Below are 24,695 nucleotides of genomic sequence, written 5' to 3' on the forward strand. Positions count from 1 at the left end.
AGGGAGAGAGAGAGAGAGAGAGAGAGAGGGAAAGAGAGAGAGACGAGGGGGAGGGAAAAGAAAGAGTTGGCCTCTCCGGACGAAGCTTTCCCGATAACTTGACACGTTCCAAACCCTTTCCCCTGTTGACAGTTTACGCGCGGTTCGCTTGTCATCGGCAAAGATACAGAGATAATTGGTCATTGGGGTATGTCGTCGTGGGGAATAGAGAGAGATGGACGAAACGAAGTACTTTGAAGAGGGCAAGCACTTTGAGCAGATTTGCTTTGGCCGTTGTTTCGGGCTTGTATTTTAGTTTAGATCAAAAGACTGTCGCTATTGGTCAATTCGACCGTATCTAAGCCGTCGTCTCTTCGTCTATCGTTCGTCTCCCTCGTTTTCGCTTTCGTTCTCGCTTTCGCGCTTCGATCATCCACATCTATTTATCTATCCGTTCGTGAGCGGTAACACGTCTCGACGTATCTAATTCGTTCGCACTTGCCGATATAGCGAATAATCTGATATCGAAGCGTTCCGCAGCAACAAGTCGTCGAACGAAACGTCATCGGTAGTAGGTGTTTAGGACGAACGTACGTCGATGCTACGAACGATCGTTAGAAAAACGAAAGAACGACGATCGTCGAGTTCTAACATGATTTACACAAAAAGCAAAAGAGAAAGACGGAGAGAGAGAAAGAGATTGATCAGAAATCCAAGGATCAGAGAAGCGTTTCGGTTCGGCTTCAAATTCTATTCCTTCGAAGTGTAATTTTAAACGGTCGTACGGTCTCCGGCACTGACCGCGTAGCGCAGAAATGAAAGAAATTACCGAGAAATGTGGTGGTAAGAGGGGTCGAGGTAGAAGTCGTACAAATTGTGGAACGAACCGAGTGTGAGGTAGGAGAGAGAGAGAGAGAGAGAGAGAGGAGGCGGGTGTCGGAAAGACGGACGAGTTAGGAGGGCGATAGGGTGGCCAGAGGTGTGAGCAGAGGGGTGGAAAGAGGGACGAGAGTAGTACCACGGAAGATATCAGGGACAGACATGCATGGCTCGTGGATTTGCATGTCAATGGCAAGTAATATAAATTACACGTAATTACCTTCCCATTCGAGAGAGCCGTGAATTTTATTCCGCTCTATTTCGAGGCGCAATCACACGACGGCGTACGAGGCGAGACTCGAGTTGGTTCCGCGAGCGAAGAATTTGTCCGCCGGGCTTATTTTGATCGTTACATTTTCCGACTGTTCTTTCTCTCTCTCTCTTTCTTTTTCTATTTTTCTCAAACCCTACCGAGCGAAATTGAATCGAAAATCCTTTTTTTCCTCTTTACTGCTTCAGATCCTTTTCCCATTTTCTTGGAAGATCGCCGCTCGACCTACGAATCGATCCTTTTTTCGTGCCTCTCCGAGAACCTTCTTTCTTCTTCTTTACATGGTACCAATTTTTCGACTCTTTAAGACATCCAATTATCGTCCGAGCTTTCCAACTTCTTGTAATAAACATCGTGCGCGATAACGAAGCTCGTTTCGGAAGCGAGGAAAGTGTAGTTGGCGAGATTCTTTCTTCTTTAAGGCGTCCGGAATAAGAGTTGCCTTATATTCGCGGCCCGCCACTTCGACTAACTGTTATCGAATATTTTACGAAGCTAACGCTTCGCACAAGTATCATGCTTCGTTCTTACATCACTACTAGCTGCTTTGTTAAATCGTCAGTTAGCGTCTAATCGGTTTCCTCGTAATCGCGAAAGATTTAAGAATCATGAAGATTCTACGAAAACTTTGCTCGAATTTTTTATAAGCGGCGACGAATGATAATAATAATATCGATGATGACGATGGCGGTGATATCGATAATGATAATGACAATAACACCACCAACAACAACAACAACAACAATAATAATAATAATTACTACGCCCAGCGCATCGAGTTGGACGCAATGTCGACGTAAATTTCTTTCGCACAGTATGCGGTACCGCGGCGTTTAATTTCCCAACTTTTTTCTCGAAACATCGGAAGTTTCTTGCTTCTGAGAGGAAACAGAAAGTGAGAAGGAAGAGGAAAGCAAATAATAAGAAAGAAAGAGAGAGAGAGAGAGAGAGGAAATACGAAGACTCGAGGCAAGCGTACTCGCTCGCCTTCTCTTTTTCCGTTTCTCGGATGTTTATGTCTCCGAGTAGCTTAACTTTCGACCAACGTGCACTTTCGCCGCTTTATACGAGTACGCGTAGATTCGGATGCGCAAGGAGCACGTCGTAAGAGAGATAATTAGGGAAATATCGCTTAATAAATATTGCTCGCGCTCGAGCACCGAACGGGAAGCAAGCGTACACCTGCTAACCAGCCTATCCTTCTCTCTCTTTCTCTCTCTCTCTCTCTCTCTCTCTCTCTCGTTTAGCTGCTTACCAGCCGAAGGAGACGACGAGGAGGCAACGTTTCTGGTATCACGCACGAAGAGTACAATTGAAACTTTGCTAAGCACCTGGCAACGGCTTGAATTACTCGAGCATGATATCCACTCCGGAGAGCCAAGTATCCGGGCGAAACGCTTAAATCCTCTTGATATCTCTCGTACGCATTCCTTTTTACGAAGAAAACTCCCACGATGTGACATCTTCGATGTGTCTTCTACATATTTCCAAGGAATTTCGTTGGCGAAAAAAAGAGAGGGAGATTAAAGAAGGCAGAATTTTGGCGAGAAATCGATCAAAGTTTATCTAAAATACATTTGGCGAAGCAGGACGGGTACGCAAGGGTCGCAGCCTTTTGACACTGATTTAGAAGCTATAAGTCAAACCCGACGCGCAATTACCCTCCTCCCTCCTCGCTCGTCAGGGACACCGACGATCGCCCTTCGCCTCTTCCGTTCGCCACAGGATGCCTCGCGTGATTCTACCTCACGGGCTTATCGCACTCGAAAATACTGAAAAATATGAGTCGAGAGAGCCTTTCGATCGGTTCTAGGTGTCCTCGCAACCCCGAAGCGTTCTCGCCTTTCGCGAGAAACGAACTACCGGAGACGTCGTTTAGAAATTTTCTAACTTTTTCTATGATAACAAGTACGCTGCTTCACGGAGAAAGCCGAGAAATAGAGAGTAGACGAGTTTCGACGAGTTTAGTCGATGAAAAAATGTTGGTAATAAAATTCCCGTGACGCGGCGGATCGGCGAGGCGCGACGTTTCGAAATTTCGTTTAGAAATTTCTACTCGAGGTGCACGGATTTGCGAGAGTATCATTCTAAATTCGGTCGAATAAGAGAACGATAGTGGATTCTCCCGTCCAGCGGAGAATGTCGTGGCAGGAGACGAGTGCATGAATACTCGTGCAAAGTAAAGGCTTTGACCGAGGCTCCGTATGTAAATATACTTTGCGGCCTTCTCTGCAACGATGCGAACCTATGCCACCCTATGCAGAGCTCGGCATCCCCTATCGATCCCCCATACCCGTCGTTCGCCTCCAGAACGTAGGAGAGAAGCCCTCTGCCCGGGGTGTTGCGAGATCGAACGTGTAGAGAGCCAAGTGTGTATAGCGTTATCCACTTTTTCTACTAATGGATAATGCAAGTGCGTTTCCAACGTACGTATTCACGTTGGTCTATGAGGACTAGAAAGTAGGTAATACCTTTAGGATTTTCTTCGACGTATCCGACAACGCGGCTATCTCGCATGGTACTCGTCGGATACGAGTCGTCTCATCTTATTTCCCTCGTCGAAACGAACGAGACTAATTTTCGATCGATATCATCCAAGTACAACTGCGTAGTCTTAAGCGGTGTCCCATATACCTAGGTATATCGCATGCAGCAGGGACGTAACGCGTCCGGATCTCTCGAGAGACTAGGGGTTTGAAAAGAAGACGATGTATGCTCGTCCATGGCCGAGGGTTTGGTTAAACCAAGTGGAAGTGTCGACCACCCACTTTTCACCCGGCTTGCTCCCTTTTTACGCGCGCTTTCTCTCTCTCTCTCTCTCTCGCACACACTCACCCTCTTTCTCTTTATTTCTCATTCTCTTTCCTTCGTAATTCTGTCTAATTGCTTTGCTTACTTTTGAAGAAGGAGGGTCCCGATGTCACGCGTTTGAGAGAGGTACCGTTTGAATAAGCCTACGCAAAAGCTCTCGTGCCTTCCTCCTTACTCCGTTTCTCTCTGTTTCTCTATCCATCCATCTTCTTTGCGATGCATAGAACTCAGAAACGTGGAAACGTAGAAAGGGATGGAAACCCGTCGAGTTTTCCACGTTCTTCGAAACGCGTTAATTGTTCCTCGTCGAGTAACGATTCCCTTGGCGAGAATCGATCGACTCGCGTAAAGCTTGAAATCCACTCGAGTTGAACGTCCAGAATGCCATTTTAAATAAGCTCCGTTAGAGCGTACCCTTTCACGAACGGTCGCTTTCACGTACGATGGAAAATTTGGACGAACCTTTCGCTCGTTACTTTTTTCACGTTGGATTCGATCGGGCATCGATCGGTAACCGTTTCGAACGCGACAGCTTTTACCATTTATCAGGAGTAAATCTATCTTACGTAAGTTATTAAAACAACAGAGAAGTCAACGGTTCGAAGGATACCGAGAGACTGAGCGACTCGGACAAAAGCGGAGAAGTGGAGGAAGAGGAGGAGGAAACGAGCCAAAGGCTCGTCATCAACGCTAGCGTCCTTTACAATAATACGTGACGCACGAACGAAACAGAAGAATCGTTGTTGGTTTCGGTGTGTTTGCATCGATGTAACGATACCGAGAGAGTCTACCGTAATGGGAGTGGCCTTCCGGGTGAAACCGGATGTCAGCCAAAGTTCATTACGGGCTTTGAATCGACTACGAAAGCGAGATTCGTTTCTCTACGAGCGTTTATGAGAGCGCGGAGCGCAAAACGCGTTGGAATGGTTGAAATTAACCGCCGGCAGGAAGAGCTTGAACTTACTTTCGACGTCTGCTCCCCTTTGGAACGAGATTATTACAAGGATCTTCTCTTCCTTTTCTACGGACTCGAATCGATGCAAAAGTAAGAAAAAAAAAAAAAAATAAATAAGGAAGGAACAGGAAAGAAGAGGAAGTAGAGGAAGAAAAGAAGAAGAGAAAAAGAAAAAGCGTATCTTCATTTTCTTCCTGCTCGCTGTAACTAATTCGCAAGGATAGGCATCGACGTTCCGTTTAGCGCGGGCTAAATTTCATTCGAGCATCCTCGGTTCTTCATCTTCGTAGGACCGTTCCCTTTCGTCCTTTACAAGGAACCACTCTTATCCACTTTTATACGTATGTGTTAACGATTCAATCGGGAAGACCGAAGAAACTAAAGAGATTGAATGGGTTTCCGCGCGTTACGAAATTTTCTTTTCTTTTCTTTTTTTTTTTCTTTTTCCTTCTTTCACCTCACATACTTTTTCCGGTTCCTACCAATTAATTCGAGAACAAGCGGCTACGTTTTGTATCGTGGATCAAAAGAAACTCTCGTTTATTCGTTTGGTCCACACTTCGTTAGCTTTAACGTTGTTTTATCGTTGGACTGCTCCGGAAAACGATAACAGAGTTGCTCGCGGATCGATGGACCATAGGTGCCGACGCGTGGAAATCGGAAGAGTGGAGTATTGCATTTACGTGTGTACGTACATACATCATATCTATGTATATTTACTCGTATATACGTCGGTACGCGTATGGGCGAAAGGAAAAGGAACGGACACAAAAGAGAGAGAGAGAGAGAGAGAAGCAGGCCTGCGAAAAGTGGCAACACCATCGGCAAAGGCAACGAAGATAGAACTCATAATAGGTTCGTGTGGACATTACGGGCACGGTTAGAGACTTTGCAACAATAGATCGAACGAGCTCGTACTGCCAGCAGGAAACGCTTCCCATCTGATTTACGAAAGAGCATACATACGCGTCTCTTTCTCCCCCTTCCATTTTTTCTCCTCGTACACACGTTCCTCGACGCTGTACGTACGGATAGATACACTTACGCGTTTGCGCCGTTTCGTATGTCACGAGCAACGAACGTGTTACGAAGCGAATCGCCCTAGAAGCACGTTTCTTTGCCACCTGTATTTCAAAACGAAAAAGGGATAGTCGGTTTTCATTGTTTGTCGGCATCGCTTCTCTCTTTCTCTCCCTCTCCCTCCGTTGTTTTCTATTTTTCTTTCTTTTTCGAAAATAGTCGTTTCGACGAGTTGTCACCATTTGAATAAACCAAAGTTTATAAAAATCACGAGTTTGTTCCATTTACGCGAATGTACATATGTACGTTACACGCGTTATACAACTCTTGGTCGACGCGTACCAGGATCGTTCGTCCTAGTTTTATTCATGAAATCTTTAACACAACGATCGACGAGAGAGAATAATAATAATTGTTTGAAATTGGAGTACGATATAGGAGAAAGGTACTACCCAAACGTAACGACTTTGCAAAGAGATACGGAGAAAGGAATGGGAGAAATAACGATAGGCAGGGAGAAATTTCAAACAAACCCTCGTACGCATTTCTATCTCGATACTAAACGAAACGACAGATTGTAATTACATGTACCGAGGCGATAATAGTAAAACCGCAGAACGGTTTCAGAATCCAGTCGTTGTAAACGTACGAGACTGCGGCGTGTTTGCGAGCTTAATTTCGTATCGTATCGCTGCTAGGAACGCGTAATCGAAAGAACGATAAGGTATAATGCATTAACGTTTCCCTTACTGCGCCTTACACAATTAAGCGCGATTATCGTTTCTCGTTTCAATTTCATTGAGAGAATGCGACTTTAAGTAGCGCGTTCTGTATCGTTGTTTCAATCAATCGTCTCTCTCTCTCTCTCTCTCTCTTTCTCTGTGATAATTCGTTCAACGAGGTCACTTTGAATGATATAGACATAACTGTAATCGGTGATCAGGAATTAGTCGATTTAGTCGTTGCGATTTTCTCGTTGATCCCCCGTCGATACAAAAAATTTCAATCTCCCTTGAAATTCCACTCGATTCGCGATCTCGATCTCGTGTATTCGTAGCAAGAGTATGAGAGAGAGAGAGAGAAAGAGAGAAATAGAGGGGAAAGAAATAGAGCGTCGTGAAGCGATTCTTCGCGTATTCCCTTCGTATCTACTTTGCAGTCAATCTACTTTGCGAAGGGCCCGACTACCTACGTACTTCCTTCCTTTGTGACTTTGCTTCGAAATCTCGAACGAGAAGTTGCGGCTCGAGATAGGCGATCGAAAGGCAGAATTTTTAAGTGCGAACTTGGCGAAATGAATAATACATGACGGGAGAACGGGAGAGAGAGAGAGGGAAAGATATGACGAGGAGATGGTTCGATCTAGCAGACACGTTCGATGCTCCCGACAAATACGTCGAATTTTCCAAAGACCTTCGAACGTCTCCTCGACCATTTATAAAATCAATGAGGGTGAAACAAAATTAACGGACTTTGCTAGTGGCACCAAACTCGAGTTCATTAAGCGGAGGTACAAGGACGTTGACGTTGCGACATCGAACCCACTTAATTACTTAAAATCGAGCAAGCGATCGATAACGACTTTGTAAATTTTCTAATAAAGCGCTCGTAGACGATAGGACGAAGGCAATGATGTAAGCAACGCACTTATTCTACGTTACGTACGAATATTTCGTCGAAAGGTCGACCGACTCGTTTCGAAAAGACGCTTTGCTTCGATTCGACGATATGCGCCGCTCGATCGTTCGCATCGGTCCACGTTTACGCAAGTAGAAAGATGGACGGATAGAAGAAGAGAAAGAGCGGATGACCGGACGACCAAGTGGAAGTTGAAATTGAAGTAATTAAAATCGGAGCATTCGACGGGGCCCATAAAGTTGGCTATTGTCGGTCTCGGAAGCGTGTGCCTTGTTAAATTTCTCGCTCGAGCGCAAGTCTTCGTTCCAAGCGAAGCGAAACGAACGGGCGATGACCAATGCGCCGATACTCTCTTCCCTTCTCCCTCTCGTACCTCATTCGACTTCGTTCTCCATGCTCGTCCTCTTTTCTCGTTGCACGGTCCCTTTGTGCTTTCTTTCGGAGCTCCATTTCGTCGCCCTTTCGTTCTCTTCTTCTCTCTTCTGCGCCGCCAAGTGAGAGAGAGAGAGAGAGAGAGAGAGAGAGAGAAAGGGCCGCTGGCCTCGTGGGAAATTCCTGGGAAAGAAAGAATAAAGAGCTGCGCGAATAACGAATAGCCGAGCACGCAGGCAAACGTACGGCGACGCTCTTTTTTCATCTTTTTAGCTCAATTAACGCGAGGGAAAGGATTGAACGTGGCGGAGGAACGTCGAGGGCTGTCTTTGCGGTGAGCGCCTAGATTTTTCCACGTGTTTGCGCGTAACAACGACGAAGGAACAGCGTGCGGAACACATCCTTCTCCTTCGTCTCGAACCTTTTCGTTTCGGCGTTTTATCATATTTCGGCAAGAGCCTCTATTTTTCACAAGATTACTTTCCTTCAACAAATCGTCCAAGTTTTATACCCATTACCCTCTTCTATATCGCCTCGTGGAAAGTTTAAAAAATTTTGAAAATCTTTATTCTCGAGTTGGTAGCACGAATGAGAAGCGTGCGACATCGATTCGATGCTCGTTATCACGAAATTATTTGCTAGGAGAGAAACGAAGCCGAGAAGGTGGACGAAGCCTTCCAAAGAGAGAGAGAGAGAGAGAGAGAGGAAGAAAAGAGTTCTCCTTTCTCCTTTTTTATTTATTTTCTCCTTATTCGCCTCGGGTTTGAAACCAACGATAGAGAGGGCGATATCCCGGACGTGTTCCTGTCGTAAGCAGATGCTGCGAGTCGAGTTTGGCTTTACGTTACGTTTTTTGATATTTCTTACGGTCGGGAGTCCTACGTCATTATCGACGGCGCGCTTAACGACGATCCATGATAAGTTGCACGTCTAACGTGGAAGATTCTCCGTTAATACCCTTCGACGAACGATTCTCGAGATATATTTAAAGCGTTCGATGGCGACGGGGAGGATCTATGAAAAAAAAAAAAAAATAATAATAAATAAAAAACGGATAAAAGAAAGCGATAGATCAGTTACACCGACCGCGAGAGAACGTCACCGTTTATGATAGTTTTTGGCGAATAGGCAAATCAACGCTATGGTTTCGCGCTCGTAAACTTTTCGTCCTCGATTCGAGGTACTGCGTTGGCTTTAGGGGTTAACCGTACGCCACATACACGAAACGGGCGTTTGGTATCGTGTCATCGAACGGTATTATTGGTTGGCACGCCTGCTCGTGTTTGCGCGTAGAAAATCCGAGCTAAACCGTTGATTACACGGTATCCCATCCAGAGACATTTTCTTCGTTGTATTGTAAATCGATTAGATATCTCCAAACGTTAAGTGATCCGACATAAATTTACGTTCGGTGTTGCCGTGCGCTGACGTCAAGAGATTCGTCCTTACATCTCCGTGTCTCTTTTCTTGACGAACTTTCGGACGTTTTTCGGAAGTACGGCGCGCTTGAATATTTTAGGTGGGCTAACCTACAATCGTTAAAGGAAATATCATCGATCGTTCGATCGCAGGAACGAAAAAGTACGAAACGAAAAAGTACGACGCTAGTCGATCAAGCGAGATACCTCCGGGTGCCTGTGTAACCACTTTACGAAAGCTTGCACGCTCTCCAAATGAGTTATCCCGTTCCAAACTATGTCCATCGTTTCGAGTTCTCGCGGCACGTTTTTACATTCGAGCCACCTTTCTCGAACGCGATTGGTAGGCGGCACGAACAACAGATCGATCGGCATCGACGTGCCAAATGCCAAGGTGCGTTTGGGTCTGCTTTCAGCCTTGGCATCCCTCTCGAGTTGTTTCCTCGTCGTTGCCAATACGCTCGCCTCGTGACACATTCTCGCCAATGCCACGTCCGTCGGAACGGTAGCCATCTCTTTCACGTTGACCTGTTCATCAAAGATACATCCGATTATCGCACGATTTTGATACATCCTAATACCGTCTAACAGAAATCGTCTACTCGCTTGAGTCGTTTTACACGCGTCCGCTGAAAAACTAATTTCGAACATGTCCTTGAGAATCCTCTCGTCGATGCCTCTTTCGAAGCCTCCTAAGCTCCTCAACCAATCGCAAAATTCCTTACATATGTCCGTGGTGATCTTGTCGGCCCTCATGCGAAGAGTGGCTTGCGGATCGTAGCCCTTTAAGTCGAATTCCGTCAAGGGACGCCAAACGACGGCCTGGGACAACAAAGCGCGAACGTCGGATAAGGGAAATAAGGTCGGAAAAAGATGCGTTCGACTCTTTACCTTGCGTCTCTCTTTCTGCAGGAAAAGTCCGTAAGGATTGTATCGGGTCGTCTCGATCGTTTCGGACGAGATCGCGCTGTCCCTCGAAGACGGCGGATGTACCTAGCAATTGGAAAGGAATCGTTCTCGTCTCGTCTCGGGAAAAGAAAATCCGTAACGTCAATTTCGAAGGGAAAGATCGTCGCTGCGTTCTCGACAAAGTGATTATCGAGCCGCGAGCGATCGCTGTTAATCGCTCGGTTGGGTGGGCATGACGTAGCGCTACGTCACGCCGCTCCTATAGCTTTCGCATTATTTACACCGTTCTAGCTTAACCGTGTAATACTCCGATATAGCGTCTTTCTCGTTTTCTATTAGACGATACGGATCTATTTGTCACGTACGTACGATTAGATCGTCCAGAATATCCGGGAGCGAGTCCGATTTGTCGGACGGTCTCTTCGCCGGTTCGAGCCTCTTGCGAAGGGAGAAGGAGAACGTCGGGTGGTACTCGGGTATTCCCAGCAAAGGTGCGATCAGATTGTAAGAATCGAGGGGTAGGATGCTCCTTAATCGCTGACAGTTCAACAACGGTCGCTGTTTCGAGGAAAATATCAGGTCAGACGGGAACTTGTCGGGATTCGAATAACGTCTCGATTCTACCAATAATTTCACCAAGCGTTTCGCTACGTTATCGCGCCTCCTATCTCGCTTATCGCTCGACTCTAAAATTCGATTTAAAAACATGTCGCAAAGAGCGGACAACGCGAACGTCGGCGATGCCTCGCGTTCCTCCAAATTTCTTAACGTCTCCTCGATCTCCCCTTTCGAAAACAAACAACGAAACGGTCCGTCCTCGGCCAACGAGCACAAGCCCGGCGGCGACGCCAGCTCCGTACCTTTCGTAGAATCCCTTAAAATCCGCTCGAAGTCTCTACAACTGGAGCTCCTCGCGAACAGAGATTTTTCCTTCGCTTCGTTGACTTCGACGTCGGTGATCAGATTCTCCGAAACCGATTCGACTTTGGTCAATTTTTTAACCCGCTTCGAGTCACCCTCCTCTTTCGCTCTCTTCGTATCCGTCAAGGTCGCCTTTTGCCCCGTTCCTTTCGACGCGATCTCGCGACTCTTCCCGTCGGCCACGATCTTCGGCGATTCGGTCGATTCGGCCGATTCGTCGAGAGCCACGCGTGCTTGCACGCTCGTCGACTTTCTCGATCTCAACGCTCTGAGAGGCTCCAAGGTGTGAGACAAAACGGTCGGTGCGTGACAGGCCGGTCTGTGCTTCGATCTCGTCGACGAATGCTCGATCAAATCGACGCTCGAGTCGTCCTCGTCCGAATCAGAGGTACCTCTGGACGACGCGGAGATGGATTCGAAAGCGATCCTCTTACCTTCTGGACGCGTTGATCCCAATTCCGGAACTGGCAGGCGTCCTTCCGTCTCCGTAACTCGGTCGACGGACGTCTTCCCTTCTTCGGCTCCTTCTCCTGCACTCGGCAAGCCCAATTTCTTTTCCTCCGCGATATCGCTGCATTCGCCGCTACGCTCCATCAGCGCGAGTCCAACCTTCTCGCGCGCGCCGAAATCACTCCGATTTCGTTCGCCTTCGAACTCCTCGGAACTAACGTCGCCATTGCTCTCGCGCTCGACGGATGCGTCTCGCTGATGCTGCTTCCCCTCCTCCTCCCGGCCCTTCCTCCTCTCGTACGCGTCCTTTCTCGAGGACGCGCCGATCTCCTCGAGGGATTTGTACAAACACGAGAGACATCGATCGCGTTTCTTTCGCGGAAAATGCGACATCTTTGGCAATCCGTTTAGAAAATCCGCCGTTAGACTCGTACGCGGCGAATCGTCTCCGACATCTTCCTCGACGCGACCGAAACTAAATAGCGGTTTCAACGAGATCGAGGGAACGTTTATAAACTCTTTTTCATATTTCTCCGAACGCCCCTTTGTCGCGACCTTCTTCGTCGGTTCGTTTACTTGCCGATTCGCGGAACGCGAATGTTTCGTCACGCGTTTCAAGGCTTCGTGAGCAGATCGAACGAAATATTTTGAAAAGTCGTCGTCGGTCGAGGATCCTTCGTTTCCCTCGGTACGTTTCTTTAGCGCGCATATCCGGTAATTGGATTTATCTTCTAAATCCGAGTTAACGTCGATGTCGTCGAAAGTAAAAGCTTCTCGATCGTCGAGCGATTCTAAATAGTTTTTATTCGCGGCCTTTAAAGGAGTCTCGTCGGTTCGACTCCTCGACGACTTCTCGCCATTCGGGCGATCGTTTTCGCGAAAGGAAGGACCTTCTCTCGAACGAGTTTTGTCAACTTTCGCCTTCTCCCTCGAAGCATTTCGAACGTTCACACGAACAAGAGAGGAAAATTCTTTTCGAAACGATGTATCTTCGGCAAGAGCTCTCATGCGCTCCTCTTTGCGCGTACTAAATGCTTCGGTAGGTCGTTTCGATGGCGCAGGAGGAAGGACCGTAACCACAGGCTCTCTAATATTCGCGAAATCGTTCTCTTCGGTAAACGAGCTTAACCTATAAGATGGAAAATTCGTTAAGGATTCTACGAGAGGTTTTCTTTCGTTACCAGTCGACTCGTCGATATTACTCGCGTCGTCGTTATTACGAATCCCACGACACAAAGTTCGAGGATATCTTTGGACCGAAGGGAAACGGGTTAAGTTTGGACGGGAGTCTCTTACTAGCAGATTTTTCTCTTTCTCGCGAACGTATTGCCGCCAATAATCTTCGTCCGACGTGATTTGACGCTCCCACCTGTAATACCGAGGAGGTTAAAGAATCGTTCGTTCCTAACGATTAAAACGTAGCTTGTACGTACTTTGTTCTCGGAACGGATTTTATCTTCCTCGTGGAGTAACAATACGACCTCGGCTTCCATTTCGATCGATCGCACATACCGACGATAAAAAGTACACCTCGTTTCGTCGCAACGTTTATTTATAATTATCGCACCGTGCACGCTCGAATGATTTTTCTTCGACCTACTCCTCGACGCGTCAATTTAGCAGCGACCGAAGTTTATACCGAAAAATAACTTTGAAAGAGTTTATCGATCAAACGAAGGTGGCCCTACGTTGATTCGCTCTTTCGTTGCTTCGCTCTCTCCAAGAGGTCGCTTTCCTTTCAAGATTACGAAGAAAACGTTTCGTCTTCGCAGTTTCTACGTTGCCGAGAGTCGACCTGGTCGGTAACGTCCCCATCGATTTCTTTGGCGAGTCGGTTCTCGACAGTCGGTCAACCCTCGACGATCGTACGTCGGTGCAAGGTTCAAAGCGTCGGTGCAATCGCAGTTACAAAGTCATCCGAAGCGATCGTCAGAGGCGTTACGGTAGTTCTCGAAAAAAGGCGACACGTTGCGAAAGTCGTAACGGTTCTTTGCTCGTTCTTCTCGAATTTAACGCGGATTCCGTCCAAGTCGCAAAAGGATAGATTTACGTGGCTTCCTTGAATATTCTTCGTGAAAGATCTACGATAATTGCAAGTACGTCATCTCTCCCTGTGTCTCTCTTTTTCATAGCAAATATCTTCGTATCTCTCTCTCTCTCTCTCTCTCTCTCTCTCTTTCTCAAACACACGAGTTATCAGATCAGGCGTCGAATGCATCGTAAAGATAATTTACGCGCATCCGGGCGAGGTAAGAAAAGTTAGCGACATCGAGTATATCGTTCGAAAGAAGCGAACAAAACGAAAGTCGAAAGGATTTAACCGGATTCGTAAATGTTGCTCGCACTCGTCGCTCGCACGCTTCAACGATTTTAGTCGAGCTGACGATAATGGCGGGAATAGTCGTTGGTAGAATAGACGCCGGTGTGTAGTCGCCATCTTTCTTCCGGAGTCTCAGCTGCCGCCACTTCCTGTCGACCGGACTGCGTCGTCGTTTCGTTCGTCGTCTCCTTCTCCGTCGTCGACGTCTCATTCGCTACTCGACGAAAGGGACAATGAGACGAAAATAATTGCTCGTCGTGGAAGGTTTCCGCATTGAAACTGCACGAACGCCGGAGTCGTTGCTCCTTCTCAAAAGGATATACACTTTGCGATTTTCTCTCTCGAGCGATCAACGATTCTCCTACTTTTCTTTCTCTCCGCGATAAAAAGCTATCTTTCTTTCCTTCTTCCTTCCTTCCTTCCTTCCTTTCTTTCTTTCTTTCTTTCTTTCTTTCTTTCTTTCTTTCTTTCTTTCGTTCTCTGCGCGTATTTAAAAACGTATTTTATTTGGAAATTTTACGGATGGTCGTTTCATTTCGACATATTTTTTTCTACGACTCATCGAACTTGAACGATAACGACTACTCGAAATAGAAAGTAACGAAGAAATCGAACGATGATCGGGGCGCGCGTTCGAATCTTTTTTCCCCACGCGTATTCGTAGTTTTTATTCGTATATTTAATTTTTATTCCCCTTTTATTCTTTGCACGTTTATGTCTATAAATATCATCGCCGAGGCAAGCGATGACACAGGGTGATAAACGATTGAACTAATAATATTCATGAAAATGAATCTACTCGCGTTCGTTCCGAGCGTAATATTTCCATTTATATCGTACAATATGGTGTGTATGTATCTAGTACTTTTACTTATCGGTGGTAAATTCAAATTATTTTATACGTCAAATGACTTTATTCATAGCGCACAAATATCAATATTCTGTCGGAGAATTTCCTGTAATTTATGTTTCTTTTTTGATTTATTTATTCGCCCGACGATTTCACGATCGACGATCGGAATATTATTATATACGATCGCGTTCGAGCTTCGATCGAGTCTTTTCATGTCCATTGCTAAATTTTCAATGCACTCTCCGTCTTAACGAATTTCGTTTATTCGATAAGAGCTCGTAAAACGAGTGTGACAATGCGCCTGACGTTCGAAACGACGTAAGCTTTCGGTCGATATTATTAAAGTAATGGATACAAGCTGGAAGCTATTAAAATCGCGTTATGTGAAAAGGACGATCGAAAGTAAAACAAAAAGAATAACGGGAGGAGAAAAAGAAAGGAGGAAAAAGGAATGTGTAGTGGAAAAAAAAAAAAGAAAAAGAACGCGTTAGAACGAACCGAGGAGATAAGGCGCAACAGGTCGAACGTGGCATAAATAAAATTACAAAGGAGCGTACGTGAGCGATCGATAGGGAGATGCCGATTCGCTATACTTCGATCGTCGCCTCTGCATTTTTCTTCTTATGCTACTTCCATTCCTCTTGCTTTTTCTTCATATTTCTCACGCTGGTTCTTATAAAGCACCCTTCGAATTCCTTCGGACAGAGCTTAGATTTCCTTGAATTTGAAAAATTTATATATTAGACGGTAAAAACTTTCTTTCGCGTTACTCCTAAATGAAACACGAAACTAAAAAGGAAAAGAAGGGAGAAAAGAACGATACAAAGGGATACTTCTCTCTTGCGTGCGTTATATTATTTGTGTACTCTCTTTATAGTCTCTTAGTATACTCGGTCAATTACAACGAGCGATCGAATATCAATCAAACGCATCCCTCTCTCGTCTCGCGCGATCGACCCTGTGGAATTATGGGCGGAAAAAGGGAAGAGAGGTGAGGAGGTAGCCATCGGAAACGTACGCGCGCGTGTGTGTGTGTGTGTGTGTGAGAAAGCAGAAAACGAAATTGCAAACGGGATCGAAAGGTATTGTTAGGACTTTTTACGTGAGACTTAATTAAATGAGATTTACAATACCCGATAGGAAAGAACGTAATAGGTTAACGCGTTGGTTTCGGGTCAATCGGTTTACAATGAATGCCGTACGAAAAGCTTGAAATAATTCCTTCGAAAATAACTCATTCGTCTGTCCGCTTAAAGTCGTTCGATCGAAAATCGATAACATTTAGCAAGCGAAAGAGGATTGTATTTCTTTCGACGTTGATAGAAAGACAAAAAGAGACGGACCAAAGTATGTTTCATGTTTCCGAAATTCTAATCCATTGCACGCCGGAGTCTTTGATCTCTGTTACGTTCAATGAAAGCGCACTGAGGGGAATGCGTTGGAACGAGTAATTCGTGGCTCGACAAAGTTTGACAGTTCGCTAAAAAGTTCTCTCTCTCTCTCTCTCTCTTCGTAGAAGTGGGAGTAGTAAAGGGAGTTTGGTCGACAGTCATGAGAATGCGTTGGGATCGTCTCTCTCTTTCTCTCTCTCTCCGTCTCCGTCTTACTCTTACCGCGCATTTATACGTATGTGTGTCTTGGTGCAGTAAGTACCTGTCGTGTCAGGTCTGCATCCTTCGCACACCCTTGATACCTCCGAGTCTTTTCTCTCTCTCTCTCTCTCTCTCTTTCCACGCTACTCGAGAATTGTTCCTTCTTGTAGGATTCTCTGTGTATCCCGAGACGTTCGTTGTATGCATCGCTTATAAATGTGTGCGCTCGGTTAGGTGTCTCCGGCGTCTCTGGCGGTCCGCGTTCGAAGCACAAGCGGAGACTCCAGGAATATTTGAGCAGCGAATGTCTAAGCAGCATCGGATATCAGAACTGCTCCGATGTTGTTTCAACGCCGACTCCGACATACCTAAAGTTACTGTTAATTGCGTCGACAATGACGACGGCTGTCTCGCGATAAAGCTTTCCCAATCGTTCTCTCCATACGCTCTGTGCCCTTGTCTATTTCTTTCCCTTTTCTTTTCTTCTTAGAATTCGAGGTCGAAGTTACGCGTATCGTTTATCGACGCTTTACGAAGGATACACGGTATAGTAAACGTCTTCTCGTTACGCTCGGCATAAATAAACTCGCCGCTCTCTCGTTCCGAGAAACGACCTTTTTGTCATCCTTCTTATGTTTTCAAATATACCTACTTATTATTTTCTATCAAAGAATATAACCTTTTCAAAAGTACGCATTTGTTTATTAAGACAATTATGTCGTAAATAGTGTTTTTCTTTCTACTACGGTATACCACGGTTCTCGGGTTGTCGACTATAAATTCACCGACCGCGCTTCTCTTTATCTTTATTATATCGTTAATCTCAAGCAGAGAAAATTGAAAATTACATGGATAATGGAAGAGACCGCTTTATTTCTCTAAGAAACGTTACTAACGCCAGCAAGAGTGGCGTTCTCGCGTACCTACTCGAAAAAAAACTTTCGCGCGTGTGCGTGTATACACGTATATGTACATATCGCGCGCGCACACACACACTTGGTTCTAATCCAAGAAACATGCTAGACTCGTCGCGACCGTGTACAAATTTTCAAGTAGGCGAAGAAAGAGAGCTAGAGAAAAAACTAATGGATATTCGCGGCACATTCGTAATTCAAAGTTTTCTGCGCTAATGCTAAACCGATTGGACGCTTTGGATTGTACCTAAATAGGAACGTCGGGAAAAACATTGATGTTTCTTGGGGAAAGAGAGCGAGTTTCGTTAGAGCTTAGGAGAGAGCTACGTTCGTTAAATAAATGAAATGTACAAAAAAAGATCGCAGGTTCTTTTTGCGGTATGACCTTGTTAAACTTCGATAATAGCTTAAATTATTTTCAATAATCGAAACTTGACTCGATATTTCGGATGAAATGTCGCTTTTATTTCCATAAATTGCTCTTACATTTCACGCTCCTCTAATCGATTTTATGATTAATCTTTCTACTTTGTTCTTTTTTTCTCTCTCGCATTTTATCGAACGAACGCTTTCAAGTCGACGTTAGCGTACCGCTTGAAAAGTCGTAACGACACACAGAAATTATGGAGTGGGTGCGAGCCGGGCAGTAAATCAAGCGTTTTACGTTTGCCCCATGTAAAACGTATGCGATGCGGAACAAGCAGCGAGCATGGAAATCAGTCCTGGCAGATAAATTTTCCCAACCGCGAAATGTAGCAAATTAATGCATGCAACCTACTTACTCAAAAACTAGCGTTACTTTTTTTTTATATTCCCTGAAGCTTACTACAATAGCCATACGTTCCGTGTCGCTACGACCTCTCGATTTGCAATGCAAAGTCGTAAAAATTTAAGGACTTTCCTCGTTCTCTTTCTCTCTTCTCACACGGAACGCTGCTTCGAAGGCGTTAGATAAAAGTTTACGACTACCGGAGTACGCTTCGTACTGCAGGTTCGATTACGTAGTTAACATAGCGATCGCTACTACCTCTTTAAAATCTTATTTCACCTAGTAGAACGTGGACGGTGCGACGCGACACACCTATCGGAAGAAGCGGAAGTCTTAGGTTAGGTAGATCCGCGAAAGGAAGAAAGGGCCGAAAGAAAGAGCTTGGCGCGTTCGCGAGTGGAAGAGAGCTGGTGAGATTTTTGGTCCGAGAAGGAGCTAGAGAAGCGAAGAGAGGAGGCTGACTGGAGCTCGGAGGGGAGAGGACTCGAATCACAGGAGAATGGACCATCTCTTGTTATCAGCTTGGAGCCAGCCGCCTTCCCAAGCCGACAAATTACTACATCCCCACTATCGCCGTCCTGTTACCGAATCAAAGCCCCACCTATACTCTCTCTCCCTCCCTCTCCCTCTCCACCTCCACCTCACATCGTCTTCCCACTCCCGTGCTTGTACGTTAACAATAGTCACCTTCCAGGGCTTCGTTCTTTTGTCCTTTGTATAATTTACAAGCTCGTAAGGCGAGATACGAAGCGATGAATTCTTGGAAAAAGGCAAAAATGAGTATCGTTTGTAAACAAGCGTCGTCCTTTTTTTCTGTTATTTCTCGTTATTGCGTAAACTAGGTTGTCGGTGCCTTTACCAGTATCAACTCGAGGAAGAGACCGGAGATTGTCCGGGGCTGAGGGCGAAGCGACATCGAAACGTATGGCCGCTGATTTATAAGGGAAATAATTTCGCGAAAGCAATTCCTTACGTCTCGAGTACCGTGGAGCTACATGGGTCACATATATCTATACGCAGACGAAGGATGTCCGTGCTGCGAGTGGCCGAGATGCTTGGTCGGAAGTAGGAAAGCTAGAGAAACACGAAAATACCCGTGCATACGTGCTGTATGTTAAAAGCGTAATTAGTTTAATGAAAGTATTCGATTTTTTTTGTTTTGCGTAAACGAGTCGCTTTTCTATAACTCTTCGTTAGAAAATTCTTTCGAGTACGTCACTAGACTAATCGAATTGAGATCACGAGGCATTGCAAAAATGATAAGGGAGAAGAGACGAGCGGATTAGTTTCGACAAAGGGTCGAACGATGTTACCCGTGGTATATCTCCACGCTATAACGCGTATTTATGGCTAAACTCGGAGAGACAAAGGAGAAGGTAAAGAGGAAGACGGAATCAATTTACCGAACTTACTACGTCGAATACCTTCTGCTTCGTTACCAACGCCGAGCTCTATTTTTTTGTCCGTATATCTAAATATCGATAATGATAGGATACGCGTATCGCCAGCAAACACCATACGTCCGTTACTTTCGTTCCTATAGAAATAATACAAATAGAAAAGAACTCTTCTCGAAGAGTCTTCGGTTAGAAATAGATAGATAGAATTCCTATCGAAAAAGGGAGAGAAGAGAGAAGGATGATCGAACGGAAGGGATGCTCGCCTCGAGAGAATTCGAATCGTTTCGCGAATTGTTCGCGAGGAAAATAGTTGAAAGAAAAGAAGAAAAATAGAGTGGAGATGAAGCGGATGGCATTTTCTTACGAACTGATTCTTGTAAAATACTTAGACATACTTTGCGCGTCCCATTCCCGTTCGCAGTTCTTCGATAAAAGGTGGGATCAGGATAGGTTGCTCTTCCCAGGAGCGACGTCGACGAGGACGAGGAGATCCTGTAGGCAACGGGGACTCGATGCCGGTAAGAATTCAGGGGCATCTTCTCCCCTCCTCTCATATTTTTCTTCGCTCTTACCATGCCTTCTTCCCATTCGTTTTCTTCGAGTCGAGGTGGGAAGGCGATCGGTGGGAGGAAAGCTCGAAGAAAGCAACGAAAAAGAAGGAATAAGAAAGTTGATGAAATATTGGAGAGCGGCTTAGACGGGACAATATTCCGTTGTAAACCGTCTTCCCTGCGCCAATAGATACTACCGTACAGCCGATCGTATACTTCTCTCTTCCTCTCCCCTTCGCTCCCCCCTCTCTCTCTCTACCATTCTTTTTTCTCTCTCATTGTCTCTGTTTAGCTGCTTTCCTTCTATCTACTCTACCTTCGCTTTTCATTCTCCTGCTCCTTTTTTCTCGCTTCGCGAAACACACTCCCGAAATCTGGCCGCCTGCATCGTCGTCGTCGTCGTCGTCGTCGTCGGCGGCGTGGTCTTCTTGCGGGGAGAAACTCTCTGCGATGTAAGTAGGGATGATAAAATTCGATACATCGTAGCTACCCCGTCCACCGTGTTGCAAATTTAAAGTTTACGACATGTTAGGAAAAAGCTGATATGCTTTCGGCGATACGTATATATTTATTTATTTTGAATTTTGTTCTCTTTTTTCTCAATTTTCATCTCTGTATGTACCTTTTTTGCTAGCTCACGTATTTTGTTTGCGAACGAACGAACGAACGAACGCAGAACTTTTTCTCCGTAGAAAAGTTGAGAAACGAATGGCACAGGACGGAGTAGATGGAGTAGATTTTAGTCTCCTGGTATTCCTAGTTACGCTTCGACGACTACTCTTTCTCTCTCGTGCTATGATGGATAATGATACTCTAACGCGTAGAAACTCGTAGGAGATGAACAAGAAAAAGCTCGTGCGAGAGACAAGAAAAAGAAGGAGAACGAACGTGCTAAAATAGTCGTTCGAATCGAGAGTAACGAGAAAAATAAAGGGATGTTATCGTCCATAGAATAGGAGATTGTTTTTAAAGGTTTTTTCAAAACGAGCTTTTTCTCTTAATGAACGTTCCTATCTTTCCATCTTTGCGTTATCTCTTTTAAAAAGGGGGAAAAAAACGAATACTTTTTGAATCATTCGAGAACGTCGATCATGTTACAGGAATAGATATCATCGATGGCGATTCAAAGACCTTCTCGTACGAGTGTCTCTTCGATTTCTAATAAACGACCACTGCTCTTTTTCAGTCTCTCCGTCTCCCTTATTTTCTCTTTACCATCATCCATCCATAACGTCTCTCTTCCCGCAATTAAATCGACGAGGAAAGATCTCGAACAAGACAAAAGCTTTAAGCTTCTCTTCTCTTTCTCCTGTACTCTAGTTCGCTCTCCTTTGTCTCTCTTTCGCTCTTTCTCCCATTTCGAAGGAACGATCGAAGAATACTTGAAATAAGAAAGAACGTCTTTTCGATCTGTATTTACGTGACAGTGTCTGGTATTTGGCCCTCTTCCCTTTCTTCTTTTTTTTCTCTTTCTTCGTCTCTCTGTCGTGCTCTCGAAAGAAATATCGTCGAAGCGACATCCCTCAATTATTTCCATCTAACGAATGACTTAACGTCTCTTACAACGTCGTCGTATCTTTTCATTCGCGATCGTCGTTATCTCACCGGATGAACATTCTTCCGTAAGATAGAAGGGAAGGAATCAAGAGTGCGCTTCTTTAAAAAATCGCGCATTCCTTGTTCTTTCGACGAATCTCTCTCGCGAACTTGATCGAAGATTTTCAAAGTTGAGTGGAAGAAGGAGAGGCTGAGAGAGAGAGACAGAGAAAGAGAGTAGGACGAGACAGGAACATCAAGAACGTCGAGAAGCTTGGAGCAAGTTTTATATTTGCAACTCGTTATCCTTCGTCCTGGATTACAGTGGATTCCTTCTCGTCGACTCTCGCGAAAGAAATAACGCACCACTCACGGTTGTCGTGACGTTTATTAGACATTAAGTAGTAATACCTGCGAATAAGGAAGACGGGAGTCTAGCAGGGTAATAAGAACAGGTCAGAAGAGCAGTCATACTAATTGTAGTAATTCCGGCATCCACTTTGGATATTTAATTAAGTTTCCGCTGACAAGCATCTACTTAGCGGGGAGACTCGTGGGTGGTGGTTCTTACATAGTGCCGCTCTCGATCTTCTCCTGCTTCGTTCTCTCTCCTCTCTCTCTCTCCCTCCCCCTCTCTCCTCTTTCTCTTTCCCTCCAGTTCTCCTTAGAGCCACCGAAGCACTGCTTAGCTGTTACCTACGTATAACGGAAGGACCGCTTAAATTAGGGCTTCGGCACTCCCACGGTGTGTACTAATTATTTATTGGAGTAAAGTAGGCATTCGTCGGAGGGTTGTATATTCGCCTTACTAGGTCTATTCCATTTACGAGAACGAGTTAAAGGATATCGCCGTACTCTCTACACGCGACGCGCATTCCGCAACAAAAACAATTTCGTTTCTTTTCGATGCGACGTATACGTTCCTTTAAGAATAATTCACGAAAATGTAATGAAACGCGCGATCGATTCTTGCACATGCTTAAATATTACTCCGAACGATCGTTCTTTCGCGTGGACGAAGAGGATATTCCTTCTATTATCTATTGTCCCGGGCCAAGATTTTAGTGCAGCAGTATATAAGAGAAGGAGCTAGACACGAATGCGGACTTCCATTCGATTCTGTAAAGTATGAAGCTATCAAAGGCAATGGCCCGAGAAGGCCAGTGCAATTACCGATAACTCTTTGACATGCTTCGTCTACGTATTTCTTTCTTCTCGAAACATTTCGCCGTCTTCTCGTGTTTTGGCTCGTGTTACGTACAACGTGCCGCTAAAAACGTATCTCTCGCGAGCTTCGACGATCAGAGGGATTCATTTTGGATTTCCTAAATCCAAATCCCGGGGAGATTACGCGAGTTCTCGATGGCTCGGGACGTTTAAACGTTTTTAAATAATTTAGTTTAATTTATGGTCCGGAGGAAATATTTCGATCGCAGTCCGAATGGCAAAAATGAAGGAGTACGAGGAGAGGAGAGAAAAGGGGAGGAGCTAAGAGGGAAAATTCGAAAAGCGAGAGAGAAGAAAGGCCTTCTCTTTTCGCTCCGATAAATTCCTTCTGTTAAGTAATCCCTGCTCGTGGATTCGAAATGGAAACAGTGCGAGAGCGAGGATAAGAGAGATAAGGATCCTCCGGCACCTCCTTCTGTTGTTCCTGTACCTTCCATCCTCTTGCCCTCTCCTATCCTTTCTGCGCTACATCCGTCTTCTCCTTGAGCAGCCTCGCCCGTTTCACAGTCGAGACGTACATACGTACGGGATGAACGGAAGACTTACTTGGAGGCTTGCCATAGAATCGCTATTGTTTACCGAATATCGAAATCCAATCGAACGTCGATGGACCGTTGAAATATTCCACGGGGCGGTAAAATTAAACGAACGTGTTATTTCACGACTCCGAGCGAATTCGTTAAAATACTCGAACGACCGTACCTTTATTTCGCGCTCGATCGTCGCACGCCGTCGCGCTAATTCCAACGAAAGACAAGGATCGAGAAGGATAGGAGTTACTTATCGTCGAGTTGGATGCTACGTATCGCGATACCAATGCGAGCTAGAATAACATTTAAGCTTCTTCGTTGTCGCTTTGCCAAGTTCGATGAATATTCTCGACTCTTTCTCGCCCGACAATAGAAAAGTTGCATTCTCCCGTTTCAAACTTTCGTTTCCATTATCGTGAGAACGCGTACGCGTATAATGCAGGTAGATGTACGTACTCGTCGACTCGCGGTATCTTTTCTTGCAATAAATTCCGAATCAAGAAGGAAGCAACGATGCCACTATTCCGCATCTCCTTTCGATCCCTCTTATCGTCTTGATTTTAAATTAGAGTAAAAAGTAGATCGATGAAGAAAACGGGACGAGATAAGGTTTGGTGAGACATAGACGTGGAAAAGAAAATGAATCGTACGAGTAGATATATCTATGTATATTCCCGTGTGCCGAGCGTCTCTACTGAAATAAAATAGCCGGCGTCGTTCTTTACTCGTTGGCACTTCCGAACGGTCGCTCGTGGCTCGACTTCCGGTAACCGAGATTGCACGCTTGATCGATGGGATCGTGCAAAAATGGTGTAGGAGAAGATGTCGAGATCGTCGGCTCGGTGAATTTCGAGCGTAACGGCCTCGCCAAGAACGAACCTCCTCTCTCCTCGTTCGAACGGTCTTGATCTACATGCCGGAACCATTCGATTCCAGACTCTCGTTTTTAGGGCGTTCCGGTACCGTTACTATTCTTAAAGTATCGATTATCAACGTATATTAGGAAAATTGCCGAGCCGTAAGCTCGAATTCAACGAGGAACAACAATTGGAATTTCGTCGAATTTAATCGTTCGAACGTCACGCAACGCGATCGCGTTATTCGCATTGCATGCCGAAAGATGTCGGAGAATCGGGGCGGTGTCCTTTGGTCTATCGATGCGCATCGAAACAAGGGTTACCGCGTAGCTACTTACTTTTCGACGGCATATCGTCAAAGATCTCTCTCGCAGTCAACGTTTATACGTCCTAGTCACGCGTCGGATCGTCGAGTGGTCGAATTTCATCGAGGTGAAATTAGAAGGAAACGCGGCGAGAAGACTGTAGAGACGCCGCATCGGTAAAAGAGACGGACAAGTGGCGCGAAACTGGAAAGAGACAT

General features: G+C 45.4%; 2 protein-coding genes across 3 annotated transcripts in view; one reads left to right on the forward strand and one right to left on the reverse strand.

Moving 5' to 3' along the window:
* Window positions 1-2,318: 2,318 nt before the first annotated feature.
* LOC127071246 (uncharacterized) lies at window positions 2,319-13,317 on the reverse strand. The gene is made up of 6 exons (XM_051010288.1): window positions 13,057-13,317; window positions 10,622-12,992; window positions 10,235-10,336; window positions 9,950-10,165; window positions 9,551-9,871; window positions 2,319-9,454 (listed from the first exon to the last, which is right to left on the reverse strand). The coding sequence occupies exons 1-6, from the start codon at window positions 13,131-13,133 to the stop codon at window positions 9,371-9,373; spliced, it is 3,171 nt and encodes a 1,056-aa protein (XP_050866245.1). The 5' UTR covers window positions 13,134-13,317; the 3' UTR covers window positions 2,319-9,370.
* Window positions 13,318-13,565: 248 nt separating this feature from the next.
* Window positions 13,566-24,695, forward strand: part of LOC127071251 (zeta-sarcoglycan) — a 154,566-nt gene continuing 143,436 nt past the window's right edge. Inside the window, exons 1-2 of one of the 2 annotated variants that reach the window (XM_051010301.1) lie at window positions 13,576-13,719; window positions 19,893-19,989. The gene's annotated coding sequence lies outside the window, so the exon portion shown is untranslated. Of the gene's footprint in view, window positions 13,720-19,892; window positions 19,990-24,695 lie in introns of both variants that reach the window. The other variant, XM_051010300.1, reaches the window with a different exon arrangement.

The sequence above is a fragment of the Vespula vulgaris genome, chromosome 21 (assembly GCF_905475345.1).
Source record: "Vespula vulgaris chromosome 21, iyVesVulg1.1, whole genome shotgun sequence".
Taxonomy (NCBI): Eukaryota; Metazoa; Arthropoda; class Insecta; order Hymenoptera; family Vespidae; genus Vespula; species Vespula vulgaris.

Bases quoted from the DNA above. Each gene is read 5' to 3' on its own strand.
- LOC127071246 (XM_051010288.1), bottom strand. From the start codon at position 13,133: ATGTGCGATCGATCGAAATGGAAGCCGAGGTCGTATTGTTACTCCACG. The intron at 10,337-10,621 runs GTACGTACGTGA...TCCAATTGCTAG, and splicing joins ATATTCTGGACGATCTAATC to GTACATCCGCCGTCTTCGAG. The intron at 9,872-9,949 runs GCGAGTAGACGA...TTTGATGAACAG, and splicing joins ACGCGTGTAAAACGACTCAA to GTCAACGTGAAAGAGATGGC.